General features: G+C 40.7%; 1 protein-coding gene across 4 annotated transcripts; it reads left to right on the forward strand.

The window, feature by feature from the left end:
* The first annotated feature begins 3,474 nt into the window (after positions 1 to 3,474).
* On the forward strand, positions 3,475 to 19,797 carry pla2g6 (phospholipase A2, group VI (cytosolic, calcium-independent)). 4 transcript variants are annotated; one of them, XM_085409289.1, is made up of 19 exons: positions 3,475 to 3,547; positions 4,124 to 4,338; positions 5,807 to 6,016; positions 7,055 to 7,235; positions 7,362 to 7,549; positions 7,799 to 7,895; positions 8,133 to 8,315; positions 9,624 to 9,732; positions 11,393 to 11,515; positions 12,105 to 12,195; positions 13,029 to 13,192; positions 13,273 to 13,423; positions 14,715 to 14,851; positions 15,140 to 15,217; positions 15,355 to 15,509; positions 15,614 to 15,665; positions 16,828 to 16,943; positions 17,150 to 17,223; positions 18,736 to 19,797. In XM_085409289.1, exons 2-19 carry the CDS (start codon positions 4,130 to 4,132, stop codon positions 18,878 to 18,880), a joined length of 2,463 nt encoding a protein of 820 aa, XP_085265415.1. In that variant the 5' UTR covers positions 3,475 to 3,547; positions 4,124 to 4,129; the 3' UTR covers positions 18,881 to 19,797. The 4 variants fall into 4 exon arrangements, with proteins under 4 accessions (XP_085265415.1, XP_085265412.1, XP_085265414.1 ...); XM_085409286.1 differs by lacking the exon at positions 15,140 to 15,217; XM_085409287.1 differs by lacking the exons at positions 3,475 to 3,547; positions 15,140 to 15,217 and adding an exon at positions 3,566 to 3,867.
* Positions 19,798 to 20,186: the final 389 nt, after the last annotated feature.

A 20,186-nucleotide genomic window follows, 5' to 3' on the forward strand; every position in this document is an offset into this window, starting at 1 on the left:
ACCTGTGCAACCTGAATGTGCCGTTGTTCTACCAGCAGTAACAAGGACACTAACAAAAAACAAAAGTAGAGAAAGATCAGTCAGGAAAGATAAGGGCAGGGCAATGATCTATGCCTTGTTGTTGCCTCTCAATGGCTTGTTATTCCTGAGAGGATTGACTGATATCCCCGAAACTTAACTGAGTTGCTGTTATAATGTGATAATCACATGCTCCCTTAACTTTTTTTTATTTTTTTTTGTGTGCAATGTATATGTGACTGGTTTGTGTTCAGGCTTTAAGTATTGTGTAATTGAAGGAGTGTTGTTAAGGGAGGGACAAAGCTGACTTTGTCACAATTCATTCAGCTCGTTATTGTACTGAAAGACTCAGGGCTTTCACTTTAACTCGTCTGATAAGTACACCCTGTTATAAGCACGGTTTAAGTGTAAGTATCGAAAACTCTAAACTCTTCTTCAAACATGATCATATCTCTCATAGAAAAAAACAAAACAAAACAAAGATGGCAAAAGCCAAAATGTCACGAGGATTCAAAAACAAAGGCGATATATGCTGGAGGCTGGTGTGAATGTCAGGTTTTTATGGAAGGAAAAACAAACAATAAGAACAGGTCACTGGTGTGATAAACATGCTGTTTTGAAGCTTACTGAAAGCCAAAGAGAGGTTCACATTTTATGACACAGTCATGGTACTCTTAAGCTTCTTGTGGGGTATGTTTTACAATAGCGTTTGAACCAAGGACTTGCTGACAACTAAAACTGCTTAATAATGATAATAATAATAACAGTTTTATACCACATGACTGTTATTTGGTAGCTTATGTTCAAGCTAAACTTTCCTTTACATCAGTCTGTCGTCTTGCCTTTAAGGGAGCCTTGTTGAGAAAAATGAACAAAATGGAAACAAAATTTTTTACTCAAAATATTTTTATTGAGCAATTGTGGATACAGTTAACAAAAAAGAAAAAAAAACCCAAGGGAAACATAAAAACTGGTTACACTGAATACAAAACAGAACTTCTCACGTTGGAACAAAACGGAAAAACGGAGGAGCGATTGATTCCAAGAAAACCTATCTTTGCAAACCACACAGAAATTAGCTGAGCTTCACATTTACATTAACACAGTAAAACCTATAGAGTGGTAGGTCATCAGACCTCTGTGGGATGAGCAATTCTGTTAGTCAAAGGACAGCACCCAACGTTTTGCCCCAGTGATATACTTATCATCCTCACCCACTGTACCAAAGAGAGCAAGTAGGGGGTTGAGAGCCAGTTTCAGGTCAGTAGCCTTGTTCAGAGTGTAGAAAACCGCCTCCCAAAAATTTACCAAGTCAGGGCAGGTCCAAAGCAAAGCATGTGGGTTAGATTGGCATCATCAGACCCGCAGCTGTTACAGCGAGGGATAGAGCCAGGATAAATCTTAGCTGATTTGTATTTAGACAAGTGGGCCCTATGAACTACTTTGAATTGTGAGTTGTGTGAGTTGAATTGGGAGTGGCGGGTGCAGAGTGACATAGAATTTACCAGAGTGAGGACTGAATCCCAAACGTCATCTGACATAGATATACCCAACTCCTTCCCCCATGTGGATTTAAGGCCTTCAAAGGGAGCTGAAGTTATCCTGCACAGTTTGCTATAGATGCGGGAGATTATACCTTTGCCTGATAGTTGCAAACTAAGGAGCTTGTCCAGTAACTTAGTAGCTGGAGCTTCTGGAAAACTGGAGAGGTTGGATTGCAAAAAATGTTGAGTTGTAAATATCTAAAAAATTGAGTTTTGGGAAGAGTGTATTTTGCTGACAGCTGATCAAATAATGCTAGTCTAGTTGTGTATAAAGATATCTTTAAAGTAAATAATACCTGCTCTAAACCAGACCCAAAACAAGTTGTCCAAAGCTTAAGGGAATAATCCGGTTGTTCAGTCTGACGTCACTAGCCGTGTCTGGACCTAAACTCCGCTGCAGGTCCATGTATCAAACGATCACTATGGCATTACTGAGAGTTGAAAAACTGTCTAAAGTCTTTCATCTTTAATAAAATGATCAGCGTTCTGCTCTACCAGGTGTAACAATTGAGTTTAACATCCAGGCATCCATGAAAACGGAATTTATGACATTTAACGGAGTTAGAAGCTAGCGAGCTAACTCCCTGCTAACTTCTATCTAAATACAATATAGCATGTCCTGACTGCGGGGTTTTGGAAACAAATTAAAACGTACAGCTCTGTTATCACTTCCAGCATAAATGAAGACAGAAAACTAAACAGCAGTAACGTTTGTAGGGTTACTGAAGTTGGGCTAGCTGGTATATAATGATGTGCTGCGTGACCGCTAGCGACACAGCTACGTTAGCATAATATAAACAAGCTAACTTTTTTTTCCACTCGATAAAAGTTACCGTGAGTGTTCTCGGTGGTCAGGAACAAATGTAATCGCATGGCAGGATGCTGTAAAAGGACCAAACTTCAGCCAGGAGAACAACTGAGATAATCCATCCACAATACGAGGTTAGTCATTCATATACTGCTGCATGGGCTGGGCTGTAGTTACATCCTAAGGTTTTAAAAACTGAGCTTAAATAAATGATTAGCGGTAATAAAAGCCGAGGGAGGTCAACAGTGATCACTGACTGTTTTAGGAGCTTTTTGAGATCAAATAGAAGAAAATACATAACATTAAACATGTTAACAACACAAAAGCCATATTAAACGCAGACTACTTTAGACCCGGAAGTAGGATTCGTCGCGTCATCACTGAACAACCGGATAGGTGATTTAATAAGATAGGATTTTGAAGTGAGAAATTCTTGAGATTGAACTGCATCCTGAACTGAGCCCACACCCGGAGGAAGTGCTGAATGTGAAGTTGTCAATTGACAAAGGTAGAGAAGAACCCAGAAAGGAGGCAAGAGACATACCCTGAGTTGAGTCAAACTCCATTGCTAGCCAAGTGGTGTGGCCCACAACCTTCCCAGATTTTAACCAGTAGGCCATGGAGCAAATATTGGCAGCCCAATAGCAAACGCGGAAGCTAGGGAGTGCCAGGCTCCCTTCAGTCTTAGGTTTCTGTAAATGCATATTAGCTACTTGAGGTCTTTTACCCTCCAAACGTAGGAGGAAATTCTAGAATCAAGGGTTGTAAAGAAGGACTTAGGGATAAAGACTGGTAAAAATTGAAAAAGGGGAAAAAAATAGGAAGAAATGTATTTTAATCGAATTAATTCGACAGACCAGAGTTGTGTGGAAACACAATTTAAATTTAAACAATTAGCTTTTTTATTTCTAAAGCAAACAATTACTTCACGTGCCTGAAGTCAATTATATAATACTGTTGAAATCCTCACATGTCGTTGATTGGTCGGTCAAAAGTCGTGTCGTTGTTGGTGTGACTTTATTTTTGCCCCGCCTTTTCTGCCAAGCTGCTTCACGTTCTTAAGCTGTGATTGGTTAAACACACGTCGATCAAATTCTTTTGCAGGGTTGGTTGCAGGGCGGCGGTTGTTGATGTATGTGTCAGAAGTCAGGTAGTCGGCACAGAGAGCAGCTAGCAGGTAAGCAGACAGCAGCAGGCTGCGTCTTTACTGCTTAATGCGATTAGCCGCACTTCACAAGTAGCCCACTAACTGTACTCTGTGTGCTCTAAATGAGTTTGCGATTAAAAAAAACCATGAACGATTAGGGTGTTTCGCTCAGTGTTCGCCGTCTGCGGCTTTTTAGCCTTGGTAGTTTGTCTGGCTGATTGTAGATAAGCTGAAACTCGTGAATGAGCAGCATAAATGGATCCACTTATTTATAATTCAAACGAGAACTAGCCTCTTTTATACTCAGTGTTCATATCAACAAAGCAGGTGTTGGAGTGTCAGAGGAAGTGGTGAGTGGGCTAACCTTCACTCAGTTCCTAATAATAACTGTAATATAGCGCTTATTTATACCCGCAAGCTACTTCACTTGTATTTCCACAAAATAGAAACAATAAGTATTATATGTATGTATCTCTTAGATATTGCACATGTCGCTCCTGTTCAGTGGTAACATGCGCTCCTGGGGTGGAATAAATCATTCATTAATGTTGACAGCAATACTACAGGCTGCTGTAGTTTGTTTCAGCCTCCCCTTTGTCTTCCCAGGTAACGATGCAGTTCCTAGGGCGGCTGCTGGACACAGTCTCCTCTGTGTCAACCCTCTTCACCAACCCTTACCGGGTCCGAGAAGTGCCGCTGTCTGACTATGGAGGAGGAGGGAAAGTGAAATTAAAAGAAGAGGGTCGCATAGTTCTGTACAAGTACAGTCAGTCATGGGACTGTCTCCTTCTCTGCCCAGAGACACCGAATGTGGCTTTGAGGTCTGTGTTGATCACGTAGATACACTGTTCTGTGTGACTCTGACATGGGTGTGAAAGTTCAGTGTCAGCTGCAAAAACATTTCTTTTGCACCTTTAGTTGCTTTTATTAGCATAGTTGCTCATTTCATCCTGTGTCATCTTACTGGTTTACTGGTTTAGCCTACATCACCATTACTCAAACAGGCAGCTAAGGCTATGCCTTTTATTTTATCAGCTATAAAGCTTTGTAGCAATCATGTGATATGCTAGTAACTATGACATCATCCATTTTTTTTGCAAAACCCTGTTTTCAGCCTTCACTGTTAGCATTTTGGGAGGCATGTTGTTGGTTTTTGTGCACCAGAGTTGACCTTATGTAGACACAAGGAGGGAGTACTAAATTATAAACTAGTACTAGCAATCTTGCTTGGGAAGTTGCATCTGTAAAGTACATGTATATTTGCTATTTAGTGCTAAGTAACATTTCAAGTAAAATGTTACAACTTCAGTCATAAAAATGAAAGCAGAGAGTATCAGTCGGGATTATCTGGACAATCTGTTACCACTACAAAAAGCATATAGGTCCTGTCAGGTAATTCCATTACAAATGCCCCTAAAGTATCAAAGAACACAAACAAGCTGAGAGGTCCAGGTTTGTTATTCCTATGAGCAGAGGTCAGGAGATCTCCTGTGTTGTCACAATTGACAATCAGGGTAGCCTTACCCCTAACTTTAACCCTTAACAAGTCTTCACTTTAACTTGAACAGTTGTTGTGAAAAGGATTAGTCATAGAAACCAAAGCATTTGATGTACCCAGCTGTAAACATGTTTATTTCTTTCTGCTGTTAAAGTTGTCCATGAGCTTATAAGGGAGTTGACCTGCTTTTGGAGTTGGCCTCATATTGCCACTCCGGGAGCTGCAGAGTTTGGCAGATCTGCGCTGGCATAACTTTTCAGCTCGGGATGTTGCTGCTTGGCTACAGATCTGAAAGGCAGGTTTGAAGAAAGATAGAAAGAAGGTCTTAGCATTGGCCTCAGCTGATACCAGACATGTCAAATATTATTAGTTTACTAGCGCAAACCAGATCCTTGTTGGGAGTAACCAGGAGGGACAGGATTAGAGATGAGTGTATCAGAGAGACAGCTAAGGTTGAGTGGTTTGGAGAGAAACTAGAGGTGAGGTTTGAGATGGTTTGAGACACAAGCAAAGGATTGATTGTGGATATGTTGAAAGCAAAAGTAAAATATTATTTATGTATAGTATGTAAAAAAACATTAAAAGGAACTTTTGGAAGCTAAAGCAGCAAAGAAATAAAAGGAATAAACGTCTTAAACACTAATGCTTGAAGCTTTTTTGAATTGTTTTTCTTAGCAGAGGAGAAATATTATTATTTATTCTTTATCTACTAGTTCATTGGTACCACATTAGCAGAACTTTTGGTAATCTATCCACATTTCCTCTTCTTGTAATCATTGCATTGCCTGCAGGCTGTTTCAGGTGGTGTCAGAGGAAGATGCCATGAACTGGTTCCCACAGTACGCCCTCAAACTTCGACCTTTCTATGAAACGCTTCTTCTGAAGTGTGAGTCGACACAGCCAATCGTGGACTGCATCCGTGCTCACCCAGACTGGAGCTCTGCCCACATTGCTGTTGAAACAGGCCTGAGAGAGTGTCTCAAACATAACTATGTGCAGAGGTAAGATAAGCCAAATTGATATTCTTTTTTGGGTTTCTGTGATTATTTTGTATTTATTGGCCTTTTAGTGAGTGAAATATCAGACAGCAGTACGTCTCACAGTTGCATCTTCGTGTTTATGGTATTGATTGATGGGTGGATGAATAATGCCGAATGAAGAGAGATGTAACTCATTAGTCAGGAAGTCTGTGCCAGCTAAATGAATCCAGTGCAACAGATGGTATTGATTATTTAATTGGTTTATAGAAATGTTGCCTCAAAGCACTTATGGTATTATCGAAGCTTATAGCTCATTAGATACAAGTCATTTATTTTTTCACTCATTTTCTTGTGCATTTTTTAAATTGCTCCCTTATTGGCAAAAGTTTCTGTCTTATTAATAAAAAATGTGACTTTTGAGTAATTTTGAGGTAAAATTGAAAGCTACTTGATTCAGTTAGTCTATTAGTGGATATTTAGTTCTAACAGTTTCACAAAAAAAGTCTCTGATTCAGCCTGAAAACCATCCTCTACAAGTAGCGTTGCTGGGAAGTTTAACTTAAAAGACACGATCTGGAGAGTAGGTGTGAATGTGAGTGCGAATGGTTGTCAGTGTGCCTGTGTTAGCCCTGTGACAGACTGGCGACCTGTCCAGGGCGTACCCTGCCTCTTGCCCTAAGACAGCTGGGATAGGCTCCAGCGCCCCCGCGACCCTGAAAAGGATAAGCGGCAGAGAGAATGGACGGACACGGTCTGGATACGAGAATAACATAATAAGGAAATCCGAAGTGAAATGAGTTGCTGAGGAAAAACAGGAAAAGGCAGTCCTTCCTTGACCAAAGCAATAATAACACAAGTCTGCTTAAAAAACAAAACAACAACCCCCCCTCTCCCCAGCTCTCATGCTTTACTGATATGACTTGAAAACATATAGCTGAAGAATTTAGGAAATAAAAAGAAGCTTAGGAAAGTTTGTTGACTAAAGCACACAGAAAGCCTCTGCGGTGCTTCATGGTGCAGAGCTCCCACAACATCAGCTCAAAATCTTTGCATCTCCAGTCAGATCAATGCTCGGGACGCATCAGGCCAGACGCCGCTGCATCTGGCATGTGGGCGAGCTGACGCCACATGTGTGAAGGAGCTTTTGGAAGAAAGCCAAGCTCGCACTGACATCAAAGACCAAAACGGAGAGACACCGATCCACTACGCTGCCAAGCAGGATTCTACGGTAATCATCCAGGTGAGCCTCAGCTAAAGCAAGATGGTAGAGTCAGACCTCAGACCCTCTAAAGTGCACATTAAAATGATTTCTCCCTCTCTCCACTTTTCCTGCTGTTTTCGTTCTCACCTTTCTCTCATCATCCAGGTCCTTTGCTCGCGGTTATGCTCTGGTGTGGACGAACTCAACAAGAACGGAGAGACGCCGCTCCATGTGGCCTGCCGTACAGGCCGAGTGGAGGCTGTCAAGGCCCTGTTAGGAGGTGGGGCCAAGTGTGACATCATTGGCGGTACAGGTTACCCCATCCACAGCGCCATGAAATACAGCGAGAAGGGGTGAGTGGGAGGAACAATGAGTTATTTTTGTGTCTATAGATGAGCAGAATTGGCCGATTGTGCGTCTGTGTTTTACTGCACGATACTAAAGAACACTGAAAATGGGAACAGCTTCTCTGGTTCTCCTTTTTTACCGGTTCTCTAGAAGTTGTCTGTCTGTCTGTCTGTAATGTGTGACTTCTCTACACTATAATAAAGAATGTAGTACATATTTAATATTCTTGTTTTAATTTCGTGTTCATCTGTTAGTTGTGTGGAGGAGATCCTCAAAGCAGATCCAAACCAGCTCCAGGCAGAGGACTCTTTGTATGGAGGGACGCCTCTCCACTGGGCTAAAACTGCTGAGGTTAGAAACACTACGTCGTGTGCTGTGTAAAAATTCATAATGGTTTGTTTAGTTTTGGCATTACTCTTGCAAACATCCTGAGAAATTCACACTGAGTTTAATCCTGAGTAAATCTAGCCGCCTGCCAGTGATGGCTGTGCGTCCTCTGGTCTCTCAAATCAGCACATCTGCGAGGGATTAACACGGAGTTGGAGACTTGACTTCATGTTTCTTTCTGTCTTCATGTCTGGGTGATAGATGTGTCGCATGCTGTTAGAGTGTGGCTGTGAAGTGAACTACCTCAGTAAGACCGGAGAGAGCGCTCTGCACATTTTGACCAAGAAGGGTCGCTTTGAGGCGGCTATGGTGTTGCTCACCCACGGAGCGAATGCCAACCTGAGGGGCCAGGATGGAAACACAGCTCTGCACTTAGCCATGAAGGTGTGTATACGATCTGCAAAATGTTCATGAGGAGAAAAGAGAAAGGTTACTTTGCAAGACATTGTGAGATTACGGGAGTTGTAGAACGCAGCACCTTTGAAATCAGATTGCAATACTCATAAAGAAAACTGAGGTCATGCTCTGTGTTACAGCCAGCGTGTTCACACTGCAAAATCTCTTTCCAGTCTGTTTTGATGAGTTCTTATTCAACATCAAATGTTTGTTTGTGGGCACATGGTTAGCACTGCCGCCTCACAGCAAGACGATTCCTGGTTCAAATGTCCTGGCAGGCTGGTGCTTTGTATCTGGAGCTTACATATTCTCCCTGTGCTTTCCTCCCACAGACCAAAGATGTGCATTGTAGCTTAGTTGGTGATTGTAAATTGGCCATGTGAGGTTAATAGTGCGTATAGCATAAAGCACTGCATAAATGTATGGTTAGAGAAATGCTGTCTGAATTGCCACAGTGTTTCCATTTTAAAAAATATGTATTATTTTAATGTGAGCTGCATAACTGAGGTTTTTCACAATGGGGGTACAAACCCAGCTAAGCTATTGCAACAAGTACTGATTGTTCAAATACAACTGCAAAAAACCTTCAATGCTGTGTGAAATGTAACTAACTACAAAATGTAATGATTCGCAAATCTGATAATCATATTTTACTCAAAATAGAACAGTGAGACAATTTTTGTTTTAAATGTTTAAACTGTGAAAATGTGCCAGCTTAAGAAAAACATTTGCTTATTTTGAATTTAATGGCAGCAACACATCTTAAAAACTGTTGCGACATCACTGAGTAGCAGCCCCTCTTGTTTTGACAGCAGTACGTAAAACTCAGGAGACCAGTTGCTGGACGTCTAACTGTTGTCTGATTTAGGATTCTAGCTGCTCAACAGTCCTGCAGACTGCAGGCAGGCCAGCTCAGCGGACTCTTCTCCTACAAAGTCATGCTGTTGTAATAATTGCAGTATGTGGTTTAGTATTGCCTTGTTGAAGGGAAGCGTATGTTGCTCTAAAACCTGCTAGCACCTTCCAGCATTCGTGGAACCTTTCCAGATGTAATAGTTTCAACAAAAACTTCTGGAAGTCTTCTTGAGCCCAATCAGTGATTTCCTCTATAAACACATTTTTTCCATATTAGGGAACTTCTGGCCATCTTCACCTCTGAGAAACTCAGAAATTCTGTTTTTATTTACTTCTTACCCAGCATCCCAATTTGTTTGGAATTGAGGTTGTATTTTTTTGTTTTATCCTTTGTTCCATATCCTTAAAAAAAACCTCTTCTCATTTGTTGTGACTGCTCAGATGGACCACATAGAGTTGATCAAAGCTCTAATAGTGTTTGGTGCAGATGTGGAGATTCACAATGATTTGGGCGAGACACCTGGACTCATCGCTGCACGCACCAGCAAAGGTAATGAGAGAGAGAGAGTGAGATGGGGGGTTAAAGCGAAACATTTAAACATATAAAGAACATAGAAGTCTGAGCTTGGACTGGTGGTGTTAACAGTGAAATTAGGAGTTAATGTGCCTGACCTAACAACCCTGTTTGATCTCATGTAGTCTGATTTGAAAGCATGTGTCCACTGTGGATGATATTAGTCTGCATGTTGTGTTGGAGCTGTAATTAAGGGTTTTATAATCTGCCACTTTATCCCATTATGTATTAATATTATATGATATGATAACACTTCCTGTTACAGATATATTGCTTTATCACTATGAAGCAATGAAAAAATATTAGTTATTGCTTATAGTCAGTTAAACTTTGTGATCATGCTTTTTTTTTTTTTTTTTTTTTGCAGTATGCAGTATTGCAGCATCTTGGCCTTACTGCCTTTTAGTGAAATATCCGATTAGATTAGGTTAGATTTTGGTCCACAGAAGCAGAAAATGGAAAAGAGCATACAAATAAACTCACTAACTCTAAGGCTACGTTCACACTGCAGGTCTTAATGCTCAATTCCGATTTTTTGATCAAATCCGATTTTTTTGTCTGCTTGTTCACACTACAAATAAAATGCGACAGCAAACGCGCTCTAGTTTCTTTTGCGGCCCGCATGCGCAAAAGAAGACGTCACACACAACGCGCTCTGTTTAGACCAAACAGTATTGTTTGACTGATGGCCTTTAATATAAAGACTTGTTTCGGACTTTACGTTTTCCAATTTTGCTTTAAGTTATAAAGTTATTTTTTTATTTACATATGGCCTAATAATTATCCTTATTGCTGTTTTAGAGAGGAGCGGTGCTTCAAAGGCTAGTTGCAGATAATCTGCAGATTATACAGTACAAATAAAATGTTCACGTTTCTCCAACGTTGTCTTCCCAACAGTTTCACTGACATCTACACTGGATGGCCGGGAAGTGTTCGCGATGTCTTCTCCGGCGCTGATAATTGTTGTCTGTCTTGTGTCAGTGACGTAAAAGACGGATTTAATGCGACATGACCATTCAAACAGCAGTCGCTTTCTAAAACATCGGATATGTATCGGATTCAGTACCACATACGAAAGTGACCCAGATCGGATTTGAAAATATCGGACTTGTGCCGTTCACACTGTCATACCATGATCGGATATGGGTCGCACAAGGTCAAAAAAGTCAGATTTGATGCGGTTTTGCCTGCAGTGTGAACGTAGCCTTAGTCATCCCACAGGAAATAAAAACAGTTTCTAATTTCTTTCTGTTGATATATGCAGCTGTTTACTGTTATTTTTCTGATCACTTTCTTTTTTGGCAGAAAGCTGGAGACAAAGACAAAGATTTAAAATTTCACTTTGATTTCTTAGAAAAGCTCAGAGCATGTTACGGCTAAATTGAGCCAGCTAATGGATGTTTGCTTTCAAATACATAGACAGTGCAGGAAACCATTCACAAAGAAGAAATGGGAGTAAACTAAGTTTGTATTGACTTACTGATTTTGAAAATGCATGATAATTGCTAATAGCTTGCTTATGTTCTTGCTTTCTCTCTTCCTTTCATCTCTCTCCGTCTCTCATCTTTGTGGCGTGTGTGCACGTCTAACTTGTTGGCTGCTGCTCTGTGTGTGTGTTTGTGTGTTAACATGAAAGGTCCTAATAGAAAGATACTGCTGGACTTGCTGTGTAGTGTAGGAGTACAGCGTTGCCTCCCTCCCTCCCCCGGCAGTCCTCCTCCTCCTCCCATCTCCAAGAAGGTCAAGCCTCAAGGCATAGGTAACACCACCACCCCCTCACCCCTGCTCCTCCCTCATGCTTCTCCATTTCCATTTTTCTGTCACTTCAAATATTCGAGTTTGTGTTGTCAGTCAATTTTTTACCCTTACTTTTCTTAGCTATAGATCATTCTTTCTGTATTATATATTTAATGATCAAATTTAGGATAATCTTAAATCGCTGTAAACGTAATGTAAGAGCTGGATTCAAGTGTTCCTTCATATTTAAGTTAAAATAATAATAATAATGGATTGGATTTATATAGCGCTTTTCAAGGCACCCAAAGCACTTTACAATGCCACTATTCAGTCACTCTCACATTCACACACTGGTGGAGGCAAGCTACGGTTGTAGCCACAGCTGCCCTGGGGCAGACTGACAGAAGCGAGGCTGCCATATCGTGCCATCGGCCCCTCTGGCCAACACCAGTAGGCGGTAGGGTAAAGTGTCTTGCCCAAGGACACAACGACCAGGACAGAGAGCCCGGGGATCGAACCGACCCCGTTTTTTCCTAGTTTAGTTTAGTTTATGCACAAATGTGATGTCATGTTTTGCTCCTGTACCAACAGCTGTTGTGATTGGCTTTTAGGATTTGAGGACATCTTGTATGTGGGGGCTGCAGTGGGTGCAATGAGCAGAGGCATATCTGAAATAGACGGCCCCCAAATGGAAACGAGAAAGTGAGTATAACATATCACGCGCCTTTATTGCTACTACTTACCCATAATCAAAGCACACACAGAAGGTTTTAGGCAAACACTGAATATATAAGACAGACATGGCCGTTGTGACTTTACCTACAGTTATCATAGTTCTGTATAGTTACTGTGCTGTAACAATGACACATATTTACCTACACCACAGTAACTATGTGTCTTTTTTTCAAAGTGGATGTGACGGTAACAGGTGGATGTGATATTCCTCATACTTCATCCTAAATCATACTCTGCTTTATCTATACTGTCTATTTAACTCTAAGTGGGACCATCATTTATAAAATAATCATATTGTGTTCAGATTGAGATACACATGCACACTGACAATGTGACTGTGGCCATAAACTCACCATGAAAGTGTTTCTAAAACCACTTTAATACAAATGTAATATTAATAATTCATATTATTGTAAAGTGTATAACTGATACACCCACAGCTCACTTTTAGAAAGAATCCAGGGTCAAAGCACTTCTGCTGTTCTGTGCTGCACAATAATAGGTTTCACAGTGTAGTAATGCCATTGTTCAGTATGCATTGAAAGCCTCTGCCCTCCTTGATTTCTTTACCATTTGTGGGCTTTGACCTGCATGCGTTTAAGGCCTTTCTCTCCAGGTTTACTTTGCTTTGTTTTATTTTGCTGTTCTCTGTGTTGTGATGTTTGGTTTTGCTGGTCACATGACTCTTTTCAGTAAACTCTGTTTCGAGGATTCTGCTCTGTTCCAGAGGATCTAAAAAGTTGGATATGCAAGTGATTGGCTGGATAAAATTCATCATATTGGTCTTGGCCATCCGACAGGATGGACAGTCTGCTGTGTCTTGATGGTGGCGGTATTAAAGGCCTGGTGCTGATCCAGATGCTGATCGCTCTGGAGAAGGAGGCGGGCAGACCCACCAGAGAGCTCTTCGACTGGGTAGCTGGCACGAGCACGGGAGGCATCCTGGCTCTGGCTATAATCCACGGTGTGTTTGTGTTCTCTTTTCCAGTGCTGGGTTTTCATCACATAGCATCAGAACAACAATGACACTTCTTCTATGTGTAGGTAAATCCATGGAGTACCTGCGCTGCCTGTACTTTAGGATGAAGGAGCAGGTGTTCAAAGGATCAAGACCCTATGAATCAGCACCGCTAGAGGACTTCCTAAAAACAGAGTTTGGAGAAAACACCAAGATGACTGACATAAAGTTCCCCAGGTAGATATCTGAATGTGATAATAGGCAGAAAAATGCCAAAAAAAAGCTAAAATTCAAAAGAATTGCAGACCTCTGCCCAAGCTGCTCGTCATCTGGGCAGCATTTACTTTTAAGCAAAGAGTAATGTATCTTCTATTAAAACATTGTGTACAAGCAGGCAATAGATAATAGGTATTGATTTGTAAATAACTGAAATAACTTGAGCTTATTATATAATATTATAATGCAGTTTATTTCTAACCAACTAGCAGCTCATTCATCATCGTGTGAAACAAAGGCAGATGTGATACGTAAAAGTGAGGTCAGAGGTCAAATGTGACATGATATTTAAATGGTAACTATAGTGTGATATTTAGAATCCCCATATAACAGAATCATTTCCTAAGTAATGCCAATATAAACAAAGGCAGCAGAATTTTAAACACCATTTTAAGAAAATTGACATTTTATGAAAGTTTGAATTTATCTGACCTCGAAGAAGTAGTCAGAGACAGTAACATGATATTTACAATCCCCATATACCATTCCCTATATAACTATATGTTGTCAATACTGACAATGGCGGTAATAAACAGTTATAAATAGCTCTAAATAGAATTATTATCACTTTAACCTTGAGTTTTACATTGAAGGTGAGGTCAGAGGTCAAATGTGATTAACATGAACCCACTCTACACTCCTACAAAGTTTTATTATAATTCATTCATAACTTTTCGACCTGTCACGCTTACAGAGAGAATGACAAATTGTTGCGTTCTAAATGTTATGCAGCCATCTGCCACAAGATGGCGCTGCAGCTTTTCCATTGCTATAGTTAAGCACCAGAAATTTGTTAATGCAGCCTTAATCTTCCTTTAAGTCTGTCATTGTTCAGACCTCAGTGTTTCTTAGGTTTTATACTAATCAATTAGCCAAAGATTTTTCCTTATTTACTCGACTAAGAATTTAGTCGCCCCAGTTTCTGCTGGTGCGAACAGTGTCATATAAAAGCTTTAAATATCCCACTCTTTTGCTGTGATTGGTCAGTTTTTAAAACTTTGAGCTGGTTTTACCCTGATGTGTTAAATTGAGTCACCTAATTTTTTTCCGAGGTTCAGTTCCTGAGAATTAAGAAAAGGTACTGACTTGCTTAGATATGTGTAGCATGGCTCTCTTAACACTAAAATAATACAGCTGAAGCCAGATTGGTTTTAAAAATATTTTTGTAATTTGGTTGAAATGCTGCTGTTCAAATTTTCAGGTGTTTAAGGAGAACAGGCAAACATCCTTTCACTTCTTTCTTTCTTTACAGGGTAATGGTGACCAGTGTTCTGGCAGACAGACATCCAGGCGAGCTTCATATATTCAGGAACTATGACCCTCCATCCGTCTCCAGAGAGGCCCCATACACCACCACTGCCACATTCAAGCCTCTCACCATCCCACAAGGCACGTCAGATATCACCTGTGTTTGTCAGCTACAGCACCAGCCCTCAAATGTCAAATGTATTAAATGGGATAATGAAGTGCTCTGAACATACCACTGGATGGCACCAAAGGAATTTTCAGAGCTCATATTTTAATGTGAGGGTTATCTACTTTCACTTCACTGAGGCAAGAAAAGCTGAAAACTAAGCCTGTGTTTGAACACAACACTGAAACTGAGACTGTGTGTGCTGTTCATGAAGGAGTCGTGTCCTGTGTTGTGTGTGAGTCCCAGCCGTGTTGTTGTTACAGGCTGGGAGGATAAAGATGTGTTGATAGTAGGATACACAGAAGAGCCACCCAGAAAGATAAGGAAGGTGACAGATGAAGGTGTGTGTATGCGTACAGGACCAAGTCCTGGAAAGTCATGAAAAAGACAGACAGGAAGTGATAATTATGAACTCAGAACAGTGTAATTGCATTTACTATGCATGACTTTCTTACTTATATCCTTGTGTTCATATCAGAACAACTTGTATGGCGAGCTGCTCGCTCCAGCGGCGCTGCTCCCACCTACTTCCGACCAATGGGGCGCTTTCTGGATGGAGGGCTGCTGGCCAATAACCCGACACTAGATGCCATGACAGAAGTCCATCAGTACAATAAGGCCTTAAAAGCAGAGGTAGGCAACCGGAGCTCTATTCACTTTCCTTCCTTTATGCACTTAATGGACGTTAAGCCACATGGATTTGTTCGTGACTTCTTCTCTGCACGTGTGTCTCTTAGGGCCGTGAGAAGGACTTAAAGAAGCTGGGTATAGTGGTCTCTCTTGGAACAGGTGAGCCAAGTAATTGTGTGTCAAAATGTTAAATTATGTGAGTCATATCTCTTCTTCTGTGTCTTTAATATTCATTAAATGCAAAGTAAACTGATATATACACACACACTGGCCACTTTATTAGGTACATATCGCTAGTACTGGGTTGGACTCTGTTTTGCTTTTAGACCTGCCCTAATTCTGTGTGGCACAAATTCAACAAGGTGATGAAAGGATTCCTCAGAGATTTGGGTCCATATTGACATGATATCACAGAGTTGCTGCAGATTGGTTGGATGCACATAAATGATGTCATGTTCAAGGAACCAGACATGGCACATTATCTTGCTGGATACAGCCTTCAAAAGATTGGTACAGTGGGGTGATAAAGGACCACATAGACATACAATATAGACACGCTCAGCAACAATAGTCGGGTAACTGTGGTGTTTAAATGATGTCATTTAGCACTAAGGGGCCCAAGAGTGCCGGGAAAGTGTCCTTGAAACCATTGCACGACCAGTAGCAGTGCAGACGTTTGTGTTTTTTATGCCACATTTTGACCCAACACTCTAAATGTTGCTGCAGAATTTGAAACTTATCAGACCAGGTACTGTTTTTCTAATCTTCTGTTGTCAATTTTTGGTGACTTGTAGCCTCAGTTTGCTGTTCTTAACTGATAGAAGGACACCTGGTGTGGTCTTCTGCTGCTTTAGCCCATGCGTTTGACATGTTTTATGTTTAGAAATGCTCTTAATTACCTTAGTTGATACTAAGTTGACCATTCTCTTGTAAACCTTAGAGACGGTTTTGTGGGAAAATCCCAGCAGATCAACAGCTTCTGAAATGCTCAGAGCAGCCTGTCTGGCACCAACATCTGTGTCGCTCAAATAAAGTTTGTTCCTCATTCTGATGCTCAGTTTGATTTTCAGCAGTTCATCTTGATCATGTCTAAATGCACTGAATCGCTGCCATGTGTTTGACTGATTTAGATATTTGTGTTAACATGCAGTTGAACAGGTGTACTTAATTAAGTGGCCAGTGGGTGTATATATCAGTTGTATCAGAGCTACACAGGAATGCATACCTATCACATTGTGAATAACTAGCTGGAGTTCAGTGTCTCTATTTGAAGTCTCCCTCCCCTTTATCATTTTGTACGCGTGCTCCTGTGTGTCTCCAGGTAAACCTCCACAGGTGGTGGTGAGCTCTGTGGATGTGTTCCGACCCTCCAACCCACTGGAGCTGGCCAAGTCCTTTGTAGGAGCAAAAGAGCTGGGCAAAATGCTGGTGGACTGTGTGAGTGCATCATTTTTCAGTTTATGTCTGTGAGTGGTTAACTCTGGCCATTGCTGTAATGTGCCCTGATTACTTATTTTTATTTAATCTGTTATTTGTGTTTATTCCATTTGACATATGTGCATGTATTGGTGTTCTAATAACAAAAACATTTGTTAAAGCATGTTTTTCTTGCTCATTATAAATACGTCTCTCTTACTGCACAGTGTACAGACTCTGATGGCTGTGCAGTGGACAGGGCCAGAGCGTGGTGTGAAATGATCGACACCATTTACCACAGGTCAGAAACGACACACGTGTTAGTTTTGCTTCTTTTTTAATGCATCCTCTTTTCTCAGCCTCTCTGTATTTGTACCAACTTGCTCTCATCCATTTATCTTAGAATGCTTGTAGTTGTTTCTTATTCCCAGACGCTTCATCTGCAGGGGTTTAAAAGGAGTTCCTGTAAGACTGAGTGTTTACTTCAATTTCATTCAGTTTTATTCAAATGGTGACAAATCACAACAACAGTTGTGATTTGACTTTATATTGTAAGGTAAAGACCCTACAATAATACAGAAAATAGAGGAAAGTCCAGCAATCATATGACCCCTCTATGAGCAAGCAGGAAGAAACCTGCACTAAAATCAAACTCACATAGGGGCTGAGTGGATGAGACCGAACAAAGACATGCTGTGGAAGAGAGCCAGAGATTAATAATAACTATTGATTAAATGCAGACAGTTGTATAAACTGATTCACACGTACATTTCATGTGAACTGTCACAGTGATCAAATCTGCCGCATGTCAGTTATCTAGAAGTAGGACATTTATCACCAACCTATATATGACATGACTGCAGTTTTGTCACATTATAAATTACTTTCATGGATGTAGTTATGACATTTCAATTCAGTTTGGTTTTAATTAAGTTTTATTTATATAGCATCAAATCACAAGCCACATCAAGGCACTTTATATTATAAGGTAAATTACTTTACAGTAATAGATAATAAACCACAACAATCTTATGACTCCCTATGAACAACCACTGCTGACAGTGGGAAGAAAAAACTCCCTTTTAACAGGAAGAAATCTCCAGGCTCAGGGAGAGGGGCGGCTTTTTGCTGTTGAGGGGGAGGAGGAGGAAGAGGAGGTAAAAGAGGCACTGTGGAACTAACTGCTGTGTCTTTTAGCTTCATGGATAGATAAAGGTGCACATCATTTAAATAGCAATAGAAGTATGTATAATATGCCTGCCTAAGAGGAGCATGTAGAATATAAATAGAACTGGTCCCTACAGAGAACCGTGTGCATCATTAAATAGGTAGATGTTTGTGTTTATAAATATGATATCAGTTCATACATATAAATTTTGATGTCAGTGTTTCCGTTAAATTGTGTGATAAAAAGGACCGTAAAGTGTCACAAGGTCATGAGGTTATGTTGCATCTCGTCTTTTTCGCTGTACTCACGTGAGAACCTGAGACCAAATGCTGTAGTTTCACTTCTGTTAGAAACTCATAAAGTACCAAATAACAGGTTTACACTGCAGTCGATCAGTTTAGCACACACACTCTTTTTCTGTTGTACCATGTGGTTCAGCATTGTCTTGTAAGCAAGCCTACAGTGGAAAAGAAGCATGAACGTAGCTCCAAAAGCTCTTCAGCAGCAATGGTGATTTTTCCTGTTGTTTTTATTTATCCCTTTTTTTGCATTTAGTCTTTCTTTACTATCTTTAGCATGTCTCTCTGCACAGTTAGTTATCATTATTTTGTTTATTAATCACTGTGTCCGTTGCATTGTGTGCAGATTGAGTCCCCAACTATCTCAGGAGGTGATGCTGGATGAGGTGAGCGACGCAGCCCTGGTGGACATGCTGTGGGAGACCCAGATGTATCTGTATGAGAAGAGGGAGGTCCTCCAGTCTCTGGCAAAATTACTACTGAACAACTAAAAGCACAAGAACATCACAAATGGAGGCTGTGAAGAGTGTTTGAATGGAGCAGTGAGATTACTGAGCTGTATGTCTGACTAAAAACTGTAATGTGTGTGTCGGTGTGCTCTCTGTTCAAACTGAATGAATCAGTTTGAGTATGAGTACAAACGTATTAAATATGTGGAAAGCTAACCCAGGAAACAGCTGACCTACTAAAGCCTGTTTAAAGGTGTTTTATGTAGCATCATGTGACCTTAGCACTGATCCTGTTGTGGTTGATCAGGTTTACTTCTAACATATGAACCAATGAAGAAGTTGAAGTTGTACTGAGGAAATGTAAACTGACTGTTACAGTGTCATGTAAGTTTCCACTTCCCCCTACACTGTGGGTCAATCTACCTCTGGATTTGTTGAGGTAAATCTGGAGTGTTTCCTTCCCCTTTTTTCCTCACTTGTTCATCACATTCACTTCTGACACACACTTACAAATACACCCGAGTCATTGAATTTTTCCATTAAGCTGTGTGATAAAAGGGACCCTGAATTGCCACCAGAGCATCAGCAGTATTCTCAGGTGCAGCTGAGATGGTGGTGATGTTGAACCAGTTCTGCCTTATGTGTGGGACCCACATTTGTACCTTTTCTTCCTTCCGTAGTAATCTAATGCCTTTCTGAGTTATTTATACTGACTTGAAACGCAATATTTAGCCTCATGTCTGTTGATAAAATATGATATTAATATGAAATCTTAAAACTGACATGAAAGATGTATTTGAATGAATCATCTCTGTGAAAGATAAAGGAACAGACGCCCTGCTGCTATGTGCACAACACGGACAGGAGGAACAAATTATTTTGTATTTTTATTTTTTTGTATTTGGCTTAATCCTGAAGTATAAATGGTATGGGAATAAAATATCTTAATATTGACCGAACTGCTTTGTTGTTGTTTCAGTTAATCTCAGTCAGCCTGCACCCTTATAAACTTGGCTGTTTATTGCTTTGAAACCCTCTATGCATGATAAGGTCAGTGGCTTTATTGCTTCCTTTGGCCAACTTCTTGTCCCAGCAGGGTATCTGACGAACAGCAGGGTGTAGATTTTGCCCTGGATCTTGTCCACCCCATTTGGCTGACTCCTCAGAAGTCGCCTTACTCTCTGCAGGTGTTTGGTGGTTGCAGCTTGCCAAGCGGCCTCTTCATGGTTGCCATTTGCCTGTGATATTCCAAGGTACTAGTACTATCCAAGTACAAGGTACTAGTTCAGTGATGACGTGACGAATCCTACTTCCGGGCCTAAAGTAGTCTGCGTTTAATATGGCTTTT

The sequence above is a fragment of the Rhamphochromis longiceps genome, linkage group LG6 (genome assembly GCF_057381845.1).
Source record: "Rhamphochromis longiceps isolate RC_006_pf linkage group LG6, R_longiceps_female_GT1.1, whole genome shotgun sequence".
Lineage (NCBI taxonomy): Eukaryota > Metazoa > Chordata > Actinopteri > Cichliformes > Cichlidae > Rhamphochromis > Rhamphochromis longiceps.

What these genes read in the sequence shown, in the direction of transcription:
- pla2g6 (XM_085409289.1), top strand. Translation starts at nt 4,130, where the DNA reads ATGCAGTTCCTAGGGCGGCTGCTGGACACAGTCTCCTCTGTGTCAACC. An exon ending in ACTGGGCTAAAACTGCTGAG is followed by an intron (nt 7,896 to 8,132) that starts GTTAGAAACACT and finishes TCTGGGTGATAG; the next exon opens with ATGTGTCGCATGCTGTTAGA. An exon ending in ATCGACACCATTTACCACAG is followed by an intron (nt 17,224 to 18,735) that starts GTCAGAAACGAC and finishes CATTGTGTGCAG; the next exon opens with ATTGAGTCCCCAACTATCTC.